The 21327-nt window shown below is 35.6% G+C and overlaps 1 protein-coding gene and 2 pseudogenes across 1 annotated transcript; 2 read left to right on the top strand and 1 right to left on the bottom strand.

Annotated features, from left to right (window-relative positions):
- The window catches only part of LOC129905028 (polyubiquitin-like), a 59987-nt pseudogene that overhangs the window by 23143 nt on the left and 15517 nt on the right, over positions 1–21327 (top strand).
- On the top strand, positions 1629–4253 carry LOC129870008 (uncharacterized; annotated as a pseudogene).
- Positions 4793–7158, bottom strand: LOC129870009 (uncharacterized). The gene is made up of 4 exons (XM_055944571.1): positions 6874–7158; positions 6648–6782; positions 6124–6322; positions 4793–5100 (listed from the first exon to the last, which is right to left on the bottom strand). The coding sequence occupies exons 1-4, from the start codon at positions 7051–7053 to the stop codon at positions 5051–5053; spliced, it is 564 nt and encodes a 187-aa protein (XP_055800546.1). The 5' UTR covers positions 7054–7158; the 3' UTR covers positions 4793–5050.

The following is a 21327-nucleotide window of genomic DNA, read 5'->3' as shown; positions in this document are numbered from 1 at the left end:
TGAACTTTTTGAAGTTGAAGTTGACAACGCAGTTGTATTTGGTTAGAATTTTTGCAAATAATATTTAGTTGTTTGAATGTACTTTTCTTAAGAAAGGAAACAATATATGAAATATAATTTAAACATGACATATAATTTAAATTGGGTCATTTTTATTAATAAAAACAAAAGGAAAAAAGTGAAAGTGAAAAAGGCAAAAATAGAATTTTGAGTGTTTTTCAAATTTAAATATTTATGGCTAAACGCAATTTTTCAATAAAGTAAAAAAAAAATTCACAAAAATAATAATAAAAAATTCTCATGATCAAACGAATCCGATCAAATGACGGTATGACGTTAGGATATTCATTAAAATGAACATTTATGACAATCTGATCAAATATTTTTTTGACAAATTAAATTTAAACATTGAGAGACAAAAGTCTAATTTAACATTTCACCTTAGTACTACTTTTATGATAAGTAAAGTCTTTCATATACATGATATTCAGCAAATTCAGAGCTTTAAGAGGTAAAATTATGAATATAATAATAATATAAAATAATGATTTAATTTGTTACACACTTTAAAATAACAAAAAGATAGATATGTGTTTAAAATGTATATTTCATAATAAATATTACAGTATATTATTGATGAATAGAAAATAAAGCTAGTGAAATATGAAATTGTTGTTTAACAACTAAAAAATATTTTTTCAAAAAAATAAAAAGGAAGAAGCAAAATATGAGAAGTTACATAATTACACTATTGTAAAATATCAGGATGAATTTTTATTCATATTGTCTTTTATGTTCTCTTGATTTGTCACCTTTCAAGAAATAAACACGTGTAGGGAATTTTATCCTACGTATAAAAATATGCATATGATATCTTTTTCTAATTTATACTTGTTAATCTTACATGATATTTTTAAATCATATATATACTGAAGAGAAATCGAGATGATGAAAAAGAATTAAAAAATCTAAATTATGTCCCTGATTATCACTAAAAATGTCCTTTAACCTAAATTTTAAATAAGTACTGGGAAAAAAAATCACTTCAGTTGTTCTACCACTCAATTTGGGTAAAAATTTATCTGCATTACTTTATACTACTAGTTAAATAAACATATGAGGCATGTCTTAAATAGTTATTAGTAAATCATTGATTAATACATATATATTTTCATTTTCGTTTATCTTTTAACGATGATATATTCAAATAATTTGATGTAAATATTTGATGCAGACAATTTTTTACAATTTAGTCGCTTCATCATTCTCATAATTAAAATCCTCCAATGTTTCCTTAGGAGATCTATAGTCAGAACTTTTTGTAAAAGTCACCTTCTACAACAACATATGTGGAATTGATCTTTCATTTTATGTCATAATATGTATATATTTAGTGCAATTTCATGAATAGTATTTGGTGTCTACGTAGTCTTGTTTTCTAGCTTGGGAAAATATAGAGAGACTATTTTCGATAAACTTTTGATTTAACAATAACAACAATATATTCAGTATAATTCCACAAGTGAAATTTGAGAAGGATGGTGTGTGTGCAACTTTAACCCTATCCAGTAAAGGTATAAAACAATAATAACAATATAGTCAGTGAAATCTTTTATATCTTTTTTAGCAGCATATAATGAACATTTTTTTTCCTCATAAACAAGAAGCGCTCATTTTCCATTTTCGGCTCTTTGAGTTAGCGCTTATTCTTCTTCATTTTATTTTCTTCCATTTTATGTATGTTTTTGATTTGAGTTAATATTTTTGATTTTTTTTTTCTTCACAGGTCTCTTTGCTTAGTGTTTCTTCAGATCCAAGTTTTGTTCTTCTCCAAACTGGTAACTTATCTTTTCTCTTTTTTTCTTTTTCTAAGATAATGGTAAGATGTGTGTACATTCTATCTTCCATCCACTTTATGGAATTACATTGGGTATATATGACTGGCAAAATGAGAGGAGAAATCCACTGTTAGACTCATTTTCCGATGATGAGGGAGTGACATTCGGGTGGCTAAAGAGTCGTTAATGGAGACCGTTTGCTTAGAGAGCAGTCGGAGAAAGGTTTTTAGAGAGCTGAAGTATATACAGATAGATAGTTGCAAAGAAATGTGTAATACTTGTCTCTGAGTTTAAACTGAAAGGCATTTTGACTTCCTTGAGTTGGATGACAATAGACCATGAGATTGTAGCATTTAGTGCTAAAAAAGTGTCCCATGAGATTGCAGCTTAACCAATTCTATCCATAGTGATTGTTCCTTTAGTTTAATTTGTCTCGAAATTCGACAATCCAAGACTGTAACTTCTAGGAAGTACTCTTGATATCATGAGTTTTAGCTTCTGTTAAGTGTAATACTTCTCTTATATGGCAAATCTTGAGAAATTGGTTAGACCCTTTTCATTTTCTAGATTATTAGATAAACTAGATTATTAGTTTGATGTTCATAGCTGAAAATTAGAGAACTTTCTTCAAATCTTGTTTGTAGTTTCAAGAACCTTTGAACCTCTGTTGGAAAGATAGGTATGTTGTTGTTGTACCTGAAACAAGAATGAAAATCTTGATTTTGAGCAAGATGCTCTTCATGTATTGGAGAGATTACCATCTTAATAATAATCTGGAGCTGAAGGAGAGAAATAGAAAAGTTCCAGCTTTTTTATATGCCATACCATTTTCGTCGAACAGAACATGTCTTGAAGAAACCTCCCTTGTAGCTCGTTCTAGATTACGTATGGACTATATCCAAGAAAGAATGTTGGCTCGTTTGAGTCACTTGGGGTATAAAAGTTAAAAGCATTGAAGAAGATGAGCATTGTGTAATCCCAATGGTAAGCCCCCTTCCTGTAATTTGTGGCTCACAGAAAGGAGAGTTCAAAGAGAATTCTTTTGATTTGGTATGGATATTCTTCTGAAGATTGATTTTATCTCATGTTTCAAATACTTGTAGAATAGAGATAATGACAAAGGGAACTGTTCCTTTTGTAATTATGATTAACAATTTGTTACATGATACAAAGACATATCAGAAATCTTGTTCAATAATACATAAAATGTGTTAATATAATGCTCTCTTTGTTTTCTTTTTGTAGCCACCATATATGGCAGGTGAACCTGAAGATTTTGAATTTAGTTTGACAGATGCGCCTACTCCTATACTTCTCCCCTACATTCGAACGCAGGGTCCCATGCGTAAGTATGATTATATTATGCTTTTTAAAATATGGTGTACTATCATAGTATATATAATTTGACTGTATTTTCTATTTCAATTTTGAAGATATCTGTTATGCATATAGTACAACAGAAGCCGTATCAGCTTTGTTTGCGATAGAATACAGTCTACCACCTGTTGAATTGTCTCCCCAACAAATTGCTGACCAAATGCCAAGAAATTTTAACTATGCACAAAATGGCCGAGAAAGAGATGAAATTCCTGGGTGCTATTACGGCTCTCATATTGATGCTCTCCAATATGCGCAGAACTTCGGTTTGTTTGAAGACACTGCCTATCCCAGAAGAGAGACTAGTTGGGACATTGATTTTCAGTCGAGTGCATACGGCAAATATTCCTGAAGAATGGCACAGGGAGGGTTTTGAGGACTTGGTGACTGCAGAAGCTATTAATCAAGTGTTGCAGCACCAACCTATGGTTGGGGCAATTAGAGTCCATACGAGTTTCCTGCATTTCAAAGGAGAGGTATATATTTGATTTTCGAAAGAAAATGAATATAATTACTTAACATTTCCACAATTTATCTTGTTATATATGTCTTAATATTTAGCTAAAACCTTGTTTCCTATTATTGCAGGGAGTTTATATGGGACGTGTTGAAAATGAGGCTGCTGATGAGAAACATCACAGAGGACATTCTGTACTAATAACAGGATGGGGAATTAAGAATGGAGTAGAGTACTTTGAGATTAAGAATCAATGGGGCGATAATTGGGGTGATAAGGGGTATGCTAAAGTTAGGAGGGAATTGATATATAGATTAGCTTATCCTGAAGGTATCGTTCAATTACCTTCTGGGGAGAAAAAGAAGGGAAAAGATGCTCCGAGCAGTAGCGGAACCAAAAAACAGAAAGCCTGATAGTTCGTTATTTGGAGTACTTTTTTGTCGTAAGGAAGAGTACAAGTGTTTGTTTTTGAATTTTATTCCCAATCAAAAACCTCAGAAACGTTTATGTTTTTGTTATTAGAAAGAGAAGAAATGACCTGACTTTTCATGAATATGAAACTCCATTCATTATATATTAGTGCGTCCTTCCCCGTCGAGTATGCACCGCAAAATCTGTAAGTGCTTGTGCTAAAGCTGCTATAATATCATGTGCAATCAGTGCACTGATGAAGAACCTTTGTGGTTAAACCAACCACCTTGGACATACACACCAATGACAATATTGATGTTATACATAAACAATAGAGCCTGAAGTTATGTTGATGTTAAATCATTATTTCACCAAGCCCCAACAACGTTGAACACTAGCCAAATCAGTATTTAAAACAATCCCCTCATTCATACAAAGTGACACTCCCTCCGTTCGGCTAGGCACAAAAATTGATAGTAGGCATTTTCACCATCAAATATGGTAATGTCATGTCCATGATGAGAAGTAAATAGCAACGGCAACAAAAATGAGGACCATCAAGAGCAAGAGCCCTCGCAATTGTGGAGGTATTAGCTCATGATGACTCTCGCAATCACAGAGCTCATGTAGCAAACGTGTAGAACAGCAGTTGCTTGAAATAGTGCACTACCATAGATCAAAGTGAAACAAAACACCATGCTACAAAGGATTCCTCAACACCATGTTACTCTGATAAAAGCTTCATCATCAAACATCAAACATAACCTTTAACATCAAAACACTTCTGTCCTTGTCTTAGTAATAAGATAAATAACCCTACATTCTTAATAAAATAACTAGAACAGTAGAAAACACATCACAACCCCGTTTTTTCACTTCTTAGTAATAACACAAGTAAATGACACTACATTTTCAATGTAATAACTACAAGAGTAGAAGACCCCACGAGCTTAAAGAGATGACAAGCTCACTGTCTAGCTTTCAAATCAGCATTGGAATAGGGAGGGCATTCATCACCTGCCAAAAATATAACGTTAGTAATTCTAACAAAGAAAAGCGAGCAGGGCTGACTCAAATTTAAGGCATCAATTTCTCATAATATGTATATATACAAAACAATACGGCAGTTCTAACCTGCACAAAGCAAACACCTAGAAAACCAGAAAAATGCAAACCTTGCTCTCAAGAAAAACAAGTTGCAATGGTATGGGAGCTGAATGTTTTAGGTATAACATCATTTGATGTGAAACAAAAAACACGTCTACTAAAGAGTTTGCCAAAGTAGCCTAATTAGGAAGCATAGGAAATGTCCCATTTGACTCTCATGTGAACAATTTGAAAAGAAAAGAAACAAGGTCTCACACAAAGGGACATTAGGAAGTAGGAACTTCTCCACTTCTTTTTACACTTTTCACTAAACATGAACTTTTTTCTAATGATTTTTATAACTAGATGCTCTTTGTCGGACACATTTTGCTTTCTAAACACCTTGTATACGAGGCTCGCTCTCTCCCTTTTCATCATAAACCTTACTCAACCATAAAGGCAGGGATGCTCTTAAAAGTGAATTAGCCAAAATCCTTGTCGCTAAATAACTATAAAGATCTAATAATTCATATTTTTTTCATTCCTTCTCTCACCTAACAATACGGAAACCGTGATGGTGTTGGTTGGAACAAACAGTGAAGTTTTGAGCTTAAAGCTTTTGGTGAACAATGGATGTTTCCGGCAAGCACACACAATAATAGCAACATAGTTTTTAAAATAAGCAATAAATGTTGCCATATGGTATATAAATGGATAGTGATACCGCGGACCTCGGAATTGAGGCAGTTGTATTTGTTGTGTAGCAATATGCATAGGCATAAATTCATGACTTGTATGCTAGAAAAATCATATACACCCTCCCCCGCAAAACAAAAAACCCACAAGAAACAAGGTAATATTGAGAGGCCACAAACATTGGAAGTTTATATATTACTAAGCATAAGTATAAGCAATGTAAATAACAAGGGGTGTGATACATATTAAAAAGTTTACCTTGATCACTGGATGTTTTCTTAAGCCTGCAAAATGCAATAATTCTTTCTCCACAAATTCCCCAGAACCCCCGTGCTTGAAAGGTCTTTACAGTGTAGGGAGCATCAGAATCCTTTGCTAGAAATGTGTTACGACACCAATATCCAGCAGCAAGTGATGTGTTCACAGTCACATTTTCAACAAATTTGTATCTTTTATTCTAATAAAAAGAAAGAAAAAAAAATCCGAATTACATATGGAAAAAAAATAATATTTTTCTCTCTAATATCCAAAAGGCATAATACATAAATATGCCCTTTAACTTGGCTCACCTAGTATATATGCACAAGTAGACAATTAAACTATCCAAAAGTTGAACAAGTAGACATCATATCCTATGTGGCGTCATACACATTCAATTTGTGGCATCATACGTGTATTAGCACGGAGGACATGTGCATCTAATTATTGAACTTTATATAATTTTAAGTGTACGTATATGTATTATGCCTAACCAAAAAAGAACAAAACAGTTTTCCACTTACATTCTGTGAATTGAAAGCATCAAGGGCTAAGCATGATATCTCAGTAAACATTGGATTGTTCTCTTCACCCCGTGCTGGAACAAGTGGAGCACCAATACTAACACCCAAATCCAAATCCAAAGTGATATCAAAACCCTAATTGCATAAACCAACAAGACGGACAACAATTCAAAATCAAAAAAACAAAACAAACAAATACAAGTAGAAAAAGAAAAGCATTATTTACCTCGCTCTCCTTCACCTGCCTGTTATACTCCTTCCGAATTTCTCGATTCATCCTGCGATTCCCCACATACATATCATGATCATACTCATCAGAATCGTAATCTTCTACAGCTTTGCTCCCAGCATTCACACTACTCTGCTCTTCCAATTTTCGCTTCCCTTGATTAACAATCTCTGCCATTGCAATAGATCGGAGCAATTTTAGCCCTAACCCGAAACACCTTTTCCCCAAAAATTTCCTCAAAAGTGTGAATTCTTTGTATGTGCGGTTTTATTGTGTAAAATTGAAAAAAAAAAACGGAGGGAGGGGGAATGATTATTTTTGCCTTTGTATTTTCATAAAAGGTTATATTTATGTTGGTTATATTTTTTTTAATGGGTTTAACATCCAACTTTGGACACATACTCTCATGTCCTCCACACTTATTATCTTATGTAGTGCCTACGTGGATGTATTGTTATTCCAACGAAAAATTTCTTTCAATATAATCATTTTAGGGAAAACTACATAAAATAGACTAATTGTGAAATTATTTACTCAAATTAAATTCAACCCAAACTATTTATCTTTAATAGACTTATGGTCCAAACTATTTACCTTATTACCCCACTTTCTCACTATTAATTTCGCACATGACGTCATGGTGACGTAGCATCACTGCTCCTCTTTGATACCATCAGAATATATTATGCTCTAATGGTATCAAGCAATTTCTTTTTGATATTATCAGAGTATAATATACTGATATGATATCATCACAAATGTTGAATGATATCATCATAGTTTATATATACTGTGATGATATCATAAAGGTTTTCCTAAGTCATTCGATATTACATAAATGATGCTACCATAGTATATTCGTGTATTATCATGATATTGAAAATCTTTAATAAGACACTTTTAAAATCCTTAATAATACCATAACAATATATTAATACCTTATCGGTATATATAGGATTGAACTCTTTTTTTTTAAGAAATAAAAATAAAATAATTAAGAGAAAATTATTAAAATCACAATCTTATTTATTAAACTAATTAGTAAATATATTCTTTGTGATACTTTATCGGTATGTTGATACCATATCGGTATCATATAAGATTGAGCTTAATCCTCTATGATACTACATCGGTATATTGATACCCTATCGTTTTCATGTAGAGTGGGGTATGGGGTGGTAAATAGTTTGTTTAAACGATCCATTTTGTATAGTTTTCCCTATAGATTTAGTCGAACTCCAATAAATACTATATCAGAGAAAACTACAACAAAATTGATTTAAATTTTAAGTGCAAGACAATAAAGATTTCATAGAGATAATAAATATTTTAGTTGGTATATGAAGTCCATCATGGATTTGTGGCCAATGGTAGCACGTCTGACTCCAGATCAGAGGGTTGCATGTTCAGTTCACATCAGAATTTCGTGCATTATGGAGCGGGTCCCATAATTCTCGATTTTTGACTTCGAAATTGTCCTTTCTCTGAATTCAATAATTTTAGTGTCATAATGAACGTATTAACATCGTGATTTTATTATTGATAGTGTGGCAATATTCAGAGGTCGCTCGGAAGGGAAAGGCTCCGGTTTCGTGAGTTGGAGCGTGCATAGTCAGCCTACAGATATGCTACAGTTTTCCCCTCGTAAGACTGAGCATATATTAGGCAATTATATATTGATTTGTATGAGTTTGGAGGGGTTTGGGTGTTGAATATGCTAAATTCCTAGATTTCATGCCCTAGGTGTTATTTTTAAGGTATTGTCGGACTATTAAAACATGTCTCGTTATTGTTGATCATCTATACCTTGTGGTATGTGTTTTGTCTTTGGTTATATGTTTGGAAGCATGTTGGGCCTTAGTCTAGGCTTAGACTAGTGATTGTCTTAGACTTGCGCGATTTTGGTGCCGTTGGGTCTTAGAATTTCTCCAATGTTGTTTCGGACGGTTAGCTCCCTGTAGACTGATATAACACTATTGGGTCTGATATTTTGAGCCTTAGCTAGGCGGTAACACATCTTGTGACCTTACCTCCATAATGCCCTATTCTCCCATCGATCCGGTTTGCTTGGTTCTTGAGTTTTTGGAGTCTTCTTGGTGATTCGGGTTATATTTAGTTTGAGCTCGAGTACTACATTGATGTCACTCGATTTGGGGTACTCCCCGTGATGCACAGTTGGTCGCTGATTCTAATTTGGTTCACTCTCTTAGTTACAGTTACCCAGGTTAAAGTCTGTGGTCCAGCTTACTTCTGTTCGGCTACTTAGCTACAATTATCCGGTTAAAGTCCGTGGTCTAACTTACCCGTGTTCGACCCTTGGCTACAGTTACCAGGTTAAAGTCCGTGGTCTAGCTTACTCGTGTCGACTCATTAGCTACAGATACCTGATTGAAGTCCGTGGTTGTCATACCTCGAGAGGGTACCCTAAACATGACCGACACTCGAAGACCATTTCTGGTCCCCAAGCGAACCACTTGATCTTATCACACATCCATTCACTCTCAATCAATCAACAGAAAGTTTAAAATAAGGAAATAATTTGGCGGGCAATCCAAATCAACGATCTAACTCAGGAAAGAAAGGCCATGGGTCAACAAATCAAACTCCAATCTTTGTCATTAAAAATAGTTTGACAAGAATATTTCAAGGAAAGAAAATACTCAATCGACCCATCACTATCTAATTTATTAAGCCTCTATCACTACTATCAAATTGGTGCCAATGACATGTTCATGGCTACCTCAAATCAAAATGAAAAAGGCTAACTCGACGCAAGAATAACATAAGCGGTGTCCTCCGAATGTAGGGGAGGACTCACCAATACGCTGAGTGTGTATAGATCCTCAATGGTACTCCTATTGACGATCTCTTAAACCTGTCTCTGCATCATGAAACGATGCAGATCCAAATGGACGTCAGTACATAGAATGTACGAGTATGTAATATGGCAGAATGAAACATACCTCAAGGAAGAATAACGTTGGTTCAAATATCTCAAGTCATAAAGATAAGAGAGACTCAATCAAAGTGTCATAAGTCTAAAGTAAGAATACATTTTTAGAAAAAGACCAATCATAGACCATACAATCCAATCCAATCATGTATAATACAGTTCAATCAAATCATTTACAATTCAATCCCATCAAATCATGTACAATCCGATCCAATCCAATCATATATCATTCTATTCAACCCAATCACATATCATCTAATCCAATCCGATCCAATCGTACACTATCCAATCACATATCATCCAGTCCAATCCAATCATATACAATCAACTCAACAATCAAGTCAAAGGACTCAACTCAATAAATATGCAAATTAAAACTTAGTAATGTTATATAATCCAACTCAATTATCAACAAGCTCAATCAAACCAATCAAATCATGCATAATTCACTCAATTTGGGAGTTTTTCTAACCGACAATAACCCCACCACCTATTAGTAGGTGCTGCAAAATGAGCTACGACATTGCCACATCCTTCCATACCTTGCCAGGGCATGAACAAATCAACCAATCATGGATTCCATTAATCAGTCAAGTCCTATCATTTCAGGACAATAAAATGGGAAACATCCGATTTTAATGATTCGATCTCATGGGAAACATCTGACTTTAATGGTCCAATCCCTTCCTACGTTAGCGGTATAGTTTATGGGATTCGAGTATGGACTATACTTTTACCCAATTTAGTGCTCGATACTCCTCCCAAGACTCAATATGGACATATCTATCAAGTGAGTAAAATATTCAAAATACTCATTTAGTCTCTTAGGACTTAGTTTCAAATCAACTCATTTAGTCTTATTGGACTCTTTTCAAAACTCAATCAATCTGGTCTCATTGGACCTTCTTTCACAATCGACTCATTTCAATCATCAAACTCTTCTTTCTGAATTTGATTCCATCTCAACTCAATGAATGCAGAAAATATTAGATGCATTTAAAACATAATTTCAACTCCTCAACTCAAACTCAAAATAGACATTTTTATGTAAAAATACTCAACTCATTTATACTGAAAAAACTCATGTTCAAAAATAATTAAAAGACTTCTCAAACTCAACTCATGCTTAAACTCTTTTTAAATTATAGATGAAAATAATCATTCTTTAAACTCAAAAATAGCATATAAATAGTTTATGCAAAATGTTCACAAATCATTTATGTAAAACTTCTTATCATAAGATCATTTATTTTCAAAATATTCATAAGACTCCAATCAAATCAAATTATGCAAATCACATCTCACATAATCACATTAGACTGCAATCCACTTTATCACACAACATCCTCATCAACATAACCTCTTCATCAATCATTCTATATATGTTAAATAACCATTATTCACATCATTATTCACACCATCATCAAACATTATCATTCACATCATTATCAAACATCATCATTCACATTATCATCAAACATCTTGCCCCAAAATCCTAATTTTTTTCTCAATATTCAATTTCATCAAATTCATATGAAGAATACCTCATTTCACTTTGAAAGCAAAATCTTGTTTTTATTACACATAAAAACTATCAATCTCATCCTCAAGATAAATTATGACCAAAAAGAAATCTCATATTGGGTTCATGTGGATGAATACATGAATCCATACTCTCAACAAAGTCAACTCAAGAACATCATTAACACATTTTAGTAATATTCTATAGTTTAGGAAATTTCAAGAAAACCTTCATAGAAGGTTCAAATCTTTCACAACTACTATCCAACACATCTATGGTCATATGGAAGAACTCAATCCATATTTTAGGTTAGCCTTACATACCTAGAAATGAAGAACATCCCACCGAAAACCAAAGACATAACTTGAAGATCTTGAATCCTTGAGCTTTTGAGAGGATTTCTTGTTGGAGATGTTTGGGAGAGAAGAGAATGGAGATTAGGGCTTTTTAGAGAGAGGCACAAACTGAAAAAAATGGTCCAAATCATCCAAGTCTAGAATATATATAATTAGGGAAAATTTCAATTTGCCCTTCCTAAAATATCTTTAAAAATGGGCTAAAACTCACCTGGCGCTATAGTAGTGCGCCGTGCCACTGCAGCGTCAAGTATAAATAGGATTAAAAACCCTGCAAACTAATAGCGGCGCATCGTGCCAAGGACCAAACTACTGAGGCTATTTTCTGGCGCTATAGTGGCGCGTCATGCCCTTGCAGCACCAAGCCTAATTTTTTTTATGTTCTGGAAAATAGGCTTAAAAACCCTGCACACCTAATAGTGGCGCATCGTGCCAAGGAACAAACTACTGAGGCTATTTTCTAGCGCTATAGTGGCGCAACGCGCCCCTGCAACACCAAGCTTAAATTTTATGGAGTTAGAGTCTAGGCCTGAAATTGCTGCAGTACTAGTCTGTAGTAAAAAGGTCATAACTTTTGACTTACAACTCCAAAAATTACAATCTTGGTGGCGTTGGAAATAAGTCTCAATGACCTTTAATTTGGTAGGTCGTGGGCTACCTAATTCGTTATATTCAAAGGGATATGGTCATTTAAAGTTGACCCTTATAATAACTCATCCAAAAACTTAATCGATTGGAATTCTTTGGATTCGACTTGGTGTTAGAGATCCCTAAACATATTTGACACACTCTAAATACTTAGGAATTGATCCTAACTCATATATAAAATTATAAATCCTTCGGTTCGAGCCTACACATATATAAAGAAATATTCGAGTCTTTGCAAAAAAAAAATCTGGGGTGTTATAGTGGTCCAACTCACACGTGGTTCAATTCCTGATTTCCTGATGAATCTTCGATCCGATGTCTTCATCTACTCTCAGCATTGGGTTGAGATATTGGAGTTTGGGAATGGTTTGATTCAAGTCTGGGAAATGATGATATTATTGGAATCCTTTTGACCTCGTTCATTTTCTTTCAGCTATTCTTGCATCATTTGAGTTTATGGGAGTCCGTGCAGGTGGTTACTCTTTACTTGAGCACGAACGTACCTATAGAATATGCTTCTATTATTGTTTTACTATTTTAAATTGAATCATTGATCTTCTACCCAGAAATCTCATTACTTACAGTTTCGGGAGTTGGGTCTGCTTGCCTACTAATAGGTCATAGTAGGCGCCATAATGACCTGAGAAATCGGGTTGTGACAGTTTACATACCTTTGTTGTACTGAAATAAATGCATTGAACTTAGAATATTTGAAGCAATACATGTTAATTACACCATTATGGACCGTATTTTGTTTTTTCTTATCCTCTTGCAAATGACTATAGACGTGAAAGTCATTAAAATAGTTGCTTTGTCAAATCTTTATTACATAATAAGGAGGGCATTCCGGAATGTCTTTAGCAACTATTTTCAAAAGATGTTCACCTAATTGATGAACAGAAGCTAGTCAATTATGGCATTACCAAAAACTCAACCCTTCATGCATATATCATCAATTCAGCCTCGAGGATATTTTTGGTGAAGAGACCCTATGATAATGGTGCATTTACAATTTATTCAAGGATTTCTGATACTATCCAGGAAGTCAAATATAGGATTGGGGGCAAAGGAGTAAAATTGAAGGAATTTTCTCTTATTTTCATAATGGAAAGTTTCTTGAAGATGAAAAACCTTAGGTTTTTACAAAATCGATAGTGGATCAACACTTCATATGGTTTTCAATCCGAGAGACAATGTCATGCCCCTAGACCCCACCCTAGACATGACTTGGCACTAGAACCCCATTAGGCCCGAGAGCACCAAACAACCTGCTTAACCCATATAATTCATGCAAACACCAATTTAAATATCAATGCGGAATATAAGACTCGTTTCAATTAATATTCAAAGAATGCAAAGGGGAAACCCAAGTCGACTCTTGATAATAAAACCAAACCCAACTAACCATAGGTCTGCGAAACCTTTACTAACAGAACAATAATGTCTACGTCGGGACATGGCCCCAGACATACCATGAAAACCAAAGGAAATACTAATACAAGGAAAGTCTACTTTTCAAAAGATGGAAAGCTCACCACAACACGGATTGATGTCCCTGAAAGATCTATTGCTACCTGGAACCGCGAACCTGTCTCTCTCTATATTATTTTAGGATGGTCAGTACGGTGAGTACTAGCATGCAACCCAGAGGAAGGGACAAAAATTTATAGATACATGTATAATATAACCATAAAGAAAAGGCATAATCATAAGTGCGGTCCCAGAAGCATTTAGATATAGAAATTTTAAAATCATTAAACCAGAACAAGGTAGTACTCACCAGCATATGCAACCCATGGGATATATGCCGTATGAATTGAGAGGGCGAACCAAACTCTTCTAAAAATACTATAGAGGCTGCTCCGATTAACAACCTACAATGGTCAATCATATTTCAGGACAAGGACCTCCCACGTCAGCAAATGTAGTTTTTAGGGTGATTAGTCATGAGGACTTTACACCTTCTTAGTGATGCTACCAAACTCTCTTTAAGACCCATTAAAATCTTTACAAGTTTTCATTTATTAAGAGTAATCCCAATAAGGCATATTTTCCTTGGTATCATCATACCAAGACTTGCAAGCCGTTGTAACCATGCCAAAATGTATAATTAACCATTTAAAACACTTAACCCGTTAGACTCATTTATGATAGAACATTCCATTGAATTCCATCATCCAAGTCTTCCCAAGTTATAAAATAACATATAAAATGCAATATCCTTTACACTTAATTGGGATGAAAAATTATCCTTCCTTCATCATTTTAAACCAAAGCAACTGAAAGACTTATTTATTTCCAAATCTATTATCTATACCGAAAAACCCTTTTCAAAATCATATGAGGTAATTCATCCATTGAAAACTAACAACTCAAGTTCTGAAATCATAGTAAAGTAATTTGAACCCAATTAACAAGAGAAGAACATTTGTAATCAAGTTTTCATAAAAGCATCTGACAACTATAACCTCAATTCGTAATTTAGAAAATATGAATAATAAATTATGAACCAACTTGTATGAGTAATTTAAAGTAGGGACTGTCCATACCTTTTGACGAAAGAACACAGGAAAGGGACTTTGATAATTAACTTTAGATCTTGCTTCTTGAAGGGTTGGGGAAAAATAGAAGAAGAGTTTGTCGTAAAATATCAAATCTCCTTGAATATGGATTTTGAGAGAGGTTGATAGTCATGGGTTAAGGTTATGGGATAAGGTAAGGACAAAAAAACCTATCTTAAAACATGAAAAGAAAAAAACACTTGAATAATTATGGAGAACGCGCGGTCGCGTAGCCAGAGCGTAGGCCGCACGACACTTCACATAACCTTAACAATAATACTGCCTTTGTAGTGTGGTCGCATAGCGGATCACATAGACTTCGTAGTGCCCAGTAAAATAGGCATAACTTTTAGCACATAACTTGGATTAACGAACTACAATGACCTCCAAGGTCATTTTCATGCTTTTATGTGTTTTTAACATTTTACTCCTTCTCGTAGTTTCTTCATAACTCTTATGTAATGTTGGGATAGGTGGTATGCTTCCCAAAAGTATTCGGTTAAATTTTAGGAGGTTTGACCATTCATAAGGCTTAAGACTTGAAAGTGATGACTTGAGTCAACCTTTAGAGATCCTGTTGTCGAATGATGATTCCATCAGATCTATTAGCTCCCGAAGGTTGGTTTGAGTTTTGGAGTCTTTGTTTTGAGTTTGTGTGATTAGGCATCTTAACTTTGAAGTTTTGTCCAAGTTTGACTTCAGTTAATAATTTTAGTAAATGTGCTCGGATGAAAATTCCATTAGCCGGTTAGCTACAAAACGTCAAGTTTGGTTTAGAATGACCTTTGGTTCGGTGCCCGTGATGCTTGAAATGATTTTAGGTCTGTTTCCCTATTTTGGAACCACTATAACTTGAAAACGGTGACTTTCGTCATAACTTATGGTAAAAGATCTCAGAACGAAGTTCTGACAGTTCCATCAGCTCTGGGATGATCAAATTAGGCTAGTAACATGGTCAACATAAATATAGAGGTAATCAGTACAAGTTTGGAGCTATTTGGCACTGTAGACTTTGAAAATTAGCCTATGGTTGACCTTGGTCAACATTCTTGAAAATCGCGCCCAGATTAAAATATTGGTAGTGCGGTTAGTTCCGAAATGTCAAGTTTGGTTTAGAATGTCTCGAGGCTTCCGATCTAATCCCAAGACACATTGTGGAAAATGGCATTTGGGTGTGGGAACCACTTTTTGGTAAAATATTATATAAAAATTTTGCATGCGCCATTGAGGCCAAAACGTCAAATTTGGTGGGGTAGCATATCTCATTTACGTACACTGGGTTCCGAACGAATTCGGGATACCCCATCGGAGAAGTTGGTATGTCAAGCTTAATTTGCACCAACAGACATCTAGTGCCATTGCTAAAATGACTCCTTGTCTCTAAAGTGAGTGTCGCTAAAGCGGCCAGGAGTCGCTAAAATGACCAAGCACCAGGGCCAGGTGTCGCTATAGAATTAAGCCATCGCTTAAGTGACTTGTCGCTTAAGCAACCTAGTGTCGCAAAAGCGATGCCTACCTCTTTGAGGTTGTCTCTTAAGCGAACACCAGGGGTTCGCTAAAGTGACATCAGAAACCTCATTTTGGTCTATTTTTCAGATTTGTGCCCTAACTTCCAAACTTGATTTTTCTCTTTATATTTGGACGATTTGGGTGATTCCAAAGGCTAAATTATGTAGATGTTTTAGGAAAATCCATTGGTACGTTCATAATTAGGAGAAAAGGCTTCCTTGGAGGTATTGCCCTTTTTTCTTGCATTAGTGGCTACTTCTTGAAATTGATGGGGTTGTTTGAGCTCTTGTGGTGCTCGAAATATGCTTCTTTGAGATATTTGAGACCTTGTAATGGAGTTGTTTTTTCGATTTTATGTGCGGGTCCTAATGTCGAATTTTGGATCGATTTTAGCTCAATTTTTAATTATATAAATATGGGTATCATTGGCTTTGTTTTGATGTGCTCATCGATAATTTGATAGGGTGGCATCGTTCGAAGGTGGCTCAAAAGGGAAAAGCATAAGTTTTGCGGTTCGTATGTTGTTTCAACTTTGAGGTAGGTTATGGATTACTCTTGTTAGACTTGGATTGGTTAGAATTGGTATATTTTAAGTAGTAACGCATGTTTAGGCTGGTAATTTAAGGGTTGATATCCCTTTTAGAAATTTGGTGTCAATGATCATCGTTAGTGACTAGTTTGGAGTTTTAATCATTGGATCCTTAGGCTAGGTGATAGCTTGACTCGTTTGCATCATCTAGAATCCTTAGAACTTCTTCCTAGGTGATTTGAACTTAGGATGCCGCTTGTTTGACTTCTTTGGTTTCAGTTAGTCACCTGTTATGATTTTTGGCTTATGCTTGTGCCTTGGTTGATTATGATATTGAAATGTTGGGTCCGAGGCTGTATTTCTAGTACATCAGAGTCTCAGGTGAGTAATATATGATTTTTGACATGCTAACTGTCTTATTTTACCTCGTAGAGGTTAAAAACCTTTTTTTTTAAAAAAGAGTAAATATGAGCATAGGACCTTGATTGATGAATAAATATGAGAGATTTTAATGAAATACAGTGATATCTCACTTATGAAAATTCATAGTTGATGAGATGGAGGTATGATTCTGGGCGACCCTTTTATTGACTTTGGGCTACACTTTATTTAATTCGATAAGCTGAGGTATGAATTTTGGGTGATCCGTTGATATATATTCCGGGTTGTTATTTTGATATTCATAAGCTCGAGGTATGATTTCAGGCGGCCCCTTTTGTTGTTGAGATCGAGGGTTATTCCGAGCACTTTATGATACTTTTGGAGATTGTTGAGCCATAACTACGAGTTCACAATTGCGTATTCTTTTGGTATTTTATGAGCTAAGAGTATGGATGGAATTATATGACTGGTTGGATTTACTTGATTATTGGATGATCTTCACATACCCCTTTCCCCGAGATCATAGTTTATGTTTCTTTCTTGATATTATTAGTATCATAATTCTGCTTATTATATATTTATTCTTTCTGAGCTTTGTCAGCTTATGATGCCTATTGAGTATCCCATGTTTTGGTACTCATACTGCACTTCTGCATCTTATTGATACACCTCCCAGTTCTAGCCACCCCAAGCGCTCGCCTGATCAACTATAACGGTGCCAAATTCGGATTGTGGTGAGCTAACGACGTTTAAAGATTTGTTATATTTCCTCTTTTGCTTTGGCTTGTATTTTGTATTTTTAACAGTCAATTTTGCATTGTATATTTACCTATATTGTCAGTTTTTATACTTAGTAGCTCCTGTATAGGTGACACCAGATCCAAGGTTTGGTCTAGTGTTAGTTTGTCATTTTTTTGGTCACTATCGGGCCTCTTGTATATTTATATCATATTTATATATCTATATATTAGCTCGACTTTTCTTTATATTCTTTTTGCTTTCTCCTTCTTATGTTATTAATTATATATTAAAAATTGAGGTTTGACCTTCACATCAGTTGGGTTTAGCTTACTTATTCGGGGGTTATAGTGGTGCCATCATGACCCAATTTAGGTTCATGACAAAGTGTTATCAGAGCTTAGATTCACCGATCTCACTATTACAGGAGCAAGTATCTAGTAGAGTCTCGTGGATCTTTACGATGATGTCTGTATCCAATCTTCGAGAGGCTATGCGAGGATTCCCACGAGTTTTAAGTTAGTTGTTAGGAGAGGTTGCATAACCTTGGGTTGGTAGAGTCCTACGGGGTTGATTACACTACTTTTCAGCTGAATAGACCAGCAAAGCAGTGGTGCAGATCTTATCTTAGCTAGAGGACCATGGGATCACCGTCGATGAGATAAACCCAATTCTTTGAGGCTTTCTTAGAGAAGTGTGTACCCCGCAACTTGAGAAAGAGGCTGAGGGATAAGTTTACAACACTATTATAGGGATTGATAATGATCACAGAGTATGAGTCTCAATTCCATGAGCTCTCCAGGCACGCTACCATGATTATGTCGACTGAGGAAGAGCAGGTATGCTAGTTTGTTAAAGGGTTATCTATTCTTTTGAGGTTGGATAAAGAGTAGATAGTTGCATCAGGTTATTCATTCTTGAAGATAGTAGATCATACCTATACTATTGAGGCTATACGTCATGAGGCCTGCAGAGGTAGAGACAAGTGGCCTCACCACCAGAGTAGTTTCAGCGGGCGCCAGTCACACGATAGGGATTTTTTGACAGGGGCCATCCATAGCAGTATCCATCTAGTAGACTAATTCAGGCAGAATTAAAACTTACCAACGGTGGATCAGCAGACTTCTGGGTATTCAGGCCATGGTGTCCATTCAGGTTCAGTTGGGACATCACAAGGAGGGTCATTCAGAAGGTTATTCTATGAGTGTGGTATGATAGACCACTTTGATAGGGTGTCCTATTATTAGCTATCATAAACACCAAAGTCAGCAGGCTCTATAGGTCAGCAGGTTCAGGCCCTTAGGGCCTAGTTCAGTTACCTAGAGGGAGCGTAAAGAGTGGTAAAGGTGAGTCTCAAGGTACTAAGGGTGGTCCCCAGGCAGGCTGGATAGGTGGTAGAGGTGGACGTAGTCACATGTATGCCTTTTTATGTAGGCTGAAGGCGGAGATGTCTGATGCCGTTATCACAGGTACGATTTATGTCTCTTATCAACCTGCCTATGCTTTATTTGATCTGGGGTATACTTACTCATATGTGTCTGCTCGTTATGATACTCGATGGGATGTTATATGTGAGTCATTGCCTGTGCCTATATGTTTATCTACCCCTATAGGTGATTCTTTAGTAGTGGATAGAGTGTATTAATCTTGTGTGGTGACTATCGTAGGGTATCATACTAGAGCAGACTTGATTGTTCTAGATATGGTGGACTTTGACTTGATTCTAGACATGGATTGGTTGTCTTCTCATCATGCGGTTTTGGATTTCTTCTCCAAGACCATTACCTTGTTTATGCCTGGTATTCCTTCGATTATATGGGTAGGTGCAGTTAGTCATGTACCGTGTGGTGTGATATTCTTCCTTAAGGCCAATCAGTTAGTGGAAAATGGGTGTTTATCCTATCTTACTTATGTGTATTTCTTCAATTGATTCTATTTCGGTGGTCCAAAAGTTCTATGACGGATTTCCTATCGATCTACTTGGTTTTTCTCCTAAGCGTGATATTGATTTTGGTATTGGTGTTGAGTCGGGTATATAATAAGTCTCTATTTCACCGTATAGGATGGCTCTAGTTGATTTGAGGGAGCTTAAGTTACAACTTCAGGACCTTTTGAGTAAGGGGTTTGTCAGGCCCAGTGTATCTCCCTAGGGTGCTCTAATTCTGTTCGTAAAAAAAAAGGATGGTACCTTGCATAGGTGTATTGATTACAAGCTAAATAAGTTTACCATCAAGAATAGGTATCCAATGCCGCAGATTGATTACTTATTTGACCAACTCTAGGGTGCAGCAGTGTTCTAAGATGGACTTGAGGTCAGTGTATCACCAGATGAGGATTAGGGAGTCAGATATCCCTAAGACTTCTTTCAGCACTCGATACGGGCACTATGAGTTCTTAGTCATGTCTTTCGGGTTGACTAATGCCCCCGCAACTTTCATGGACTTGATAAACCGCATGTTCAGGCCTTACTTGGACTCCATTTTTATTATGTTCATTGATGACATTCTAGACTACTTCGGGAGCAGAAACCAGCATGAGTAGCACTTGAGGATTGTACTTCAGACCTTGCGGGATTAGTAGTTATATGCTAGATTCAGTAAGTATGAATTTTGGCTTGAGTCTATGGCATTTATAAAGCACGTGGTGTCGAAGGATGAGATTATGGTAGATCTGGCGAGGAAAGCAGTAGTTCATGATTGGGATAGGCCCACTTCTCCTATCAAGGTTTGCATTTTCGTCAGATTGGTAGGGTATTACACGCGGTTTGTGAAGGGGTTCTCTTCTATTGTAGTGCCTTTGACCATATTGACTAAGAAAAATATTCTGTTCCAGTGGTTTGATGAGTGTGAGGAGAGATTCTTGAAGCTCAAAGCCTTGTTGACTTTAGCTCTGAGTCTTACTCTTCCTATCGAGGACCAAGGATTTACAGTGTTTTGTGATGCTTCAGGTGTTAGCTTGGGTTATGTTCTGATGCAGCAGGGTATTGTTATTACATATGCTTCCAGGCAGCTGAAGGTGCATGGGTGGAACTACCCAACACATGATTTAGAGTTAGCGGTGGTGGTCTTCGTATTAAAGATTTGGATGTATTACTTGTATGGAGCCCATAATGAGATCTACACTAACCACCGTAGTCTTCGGTATATATTAAGACAGAAAGACCTTAATTTGAGACAACACAAGTGGTTAGAGTTGCTGAACGACTATGATGTTACTATTCTCTATCACTAGGGCAAGGTAAATATAGTAGCAAA

This window comes from Solanum dulcamara, chromosome 10, assembly GCF_947179165.1.
Source record: "Solanum dulcamara chromosome 10, daSolDulc1.2, whole genome shotgun sequence".
Lineage (NCBI taxonomy): Eukaryota > Viridiplantae > Streptophyta > Magnoliopsida > Solanales > Solanaceae > Solanum > Solanum dulcamara.
This window is presented reverse-complemented; position numbering and strand designations above follow the sequence as displayed.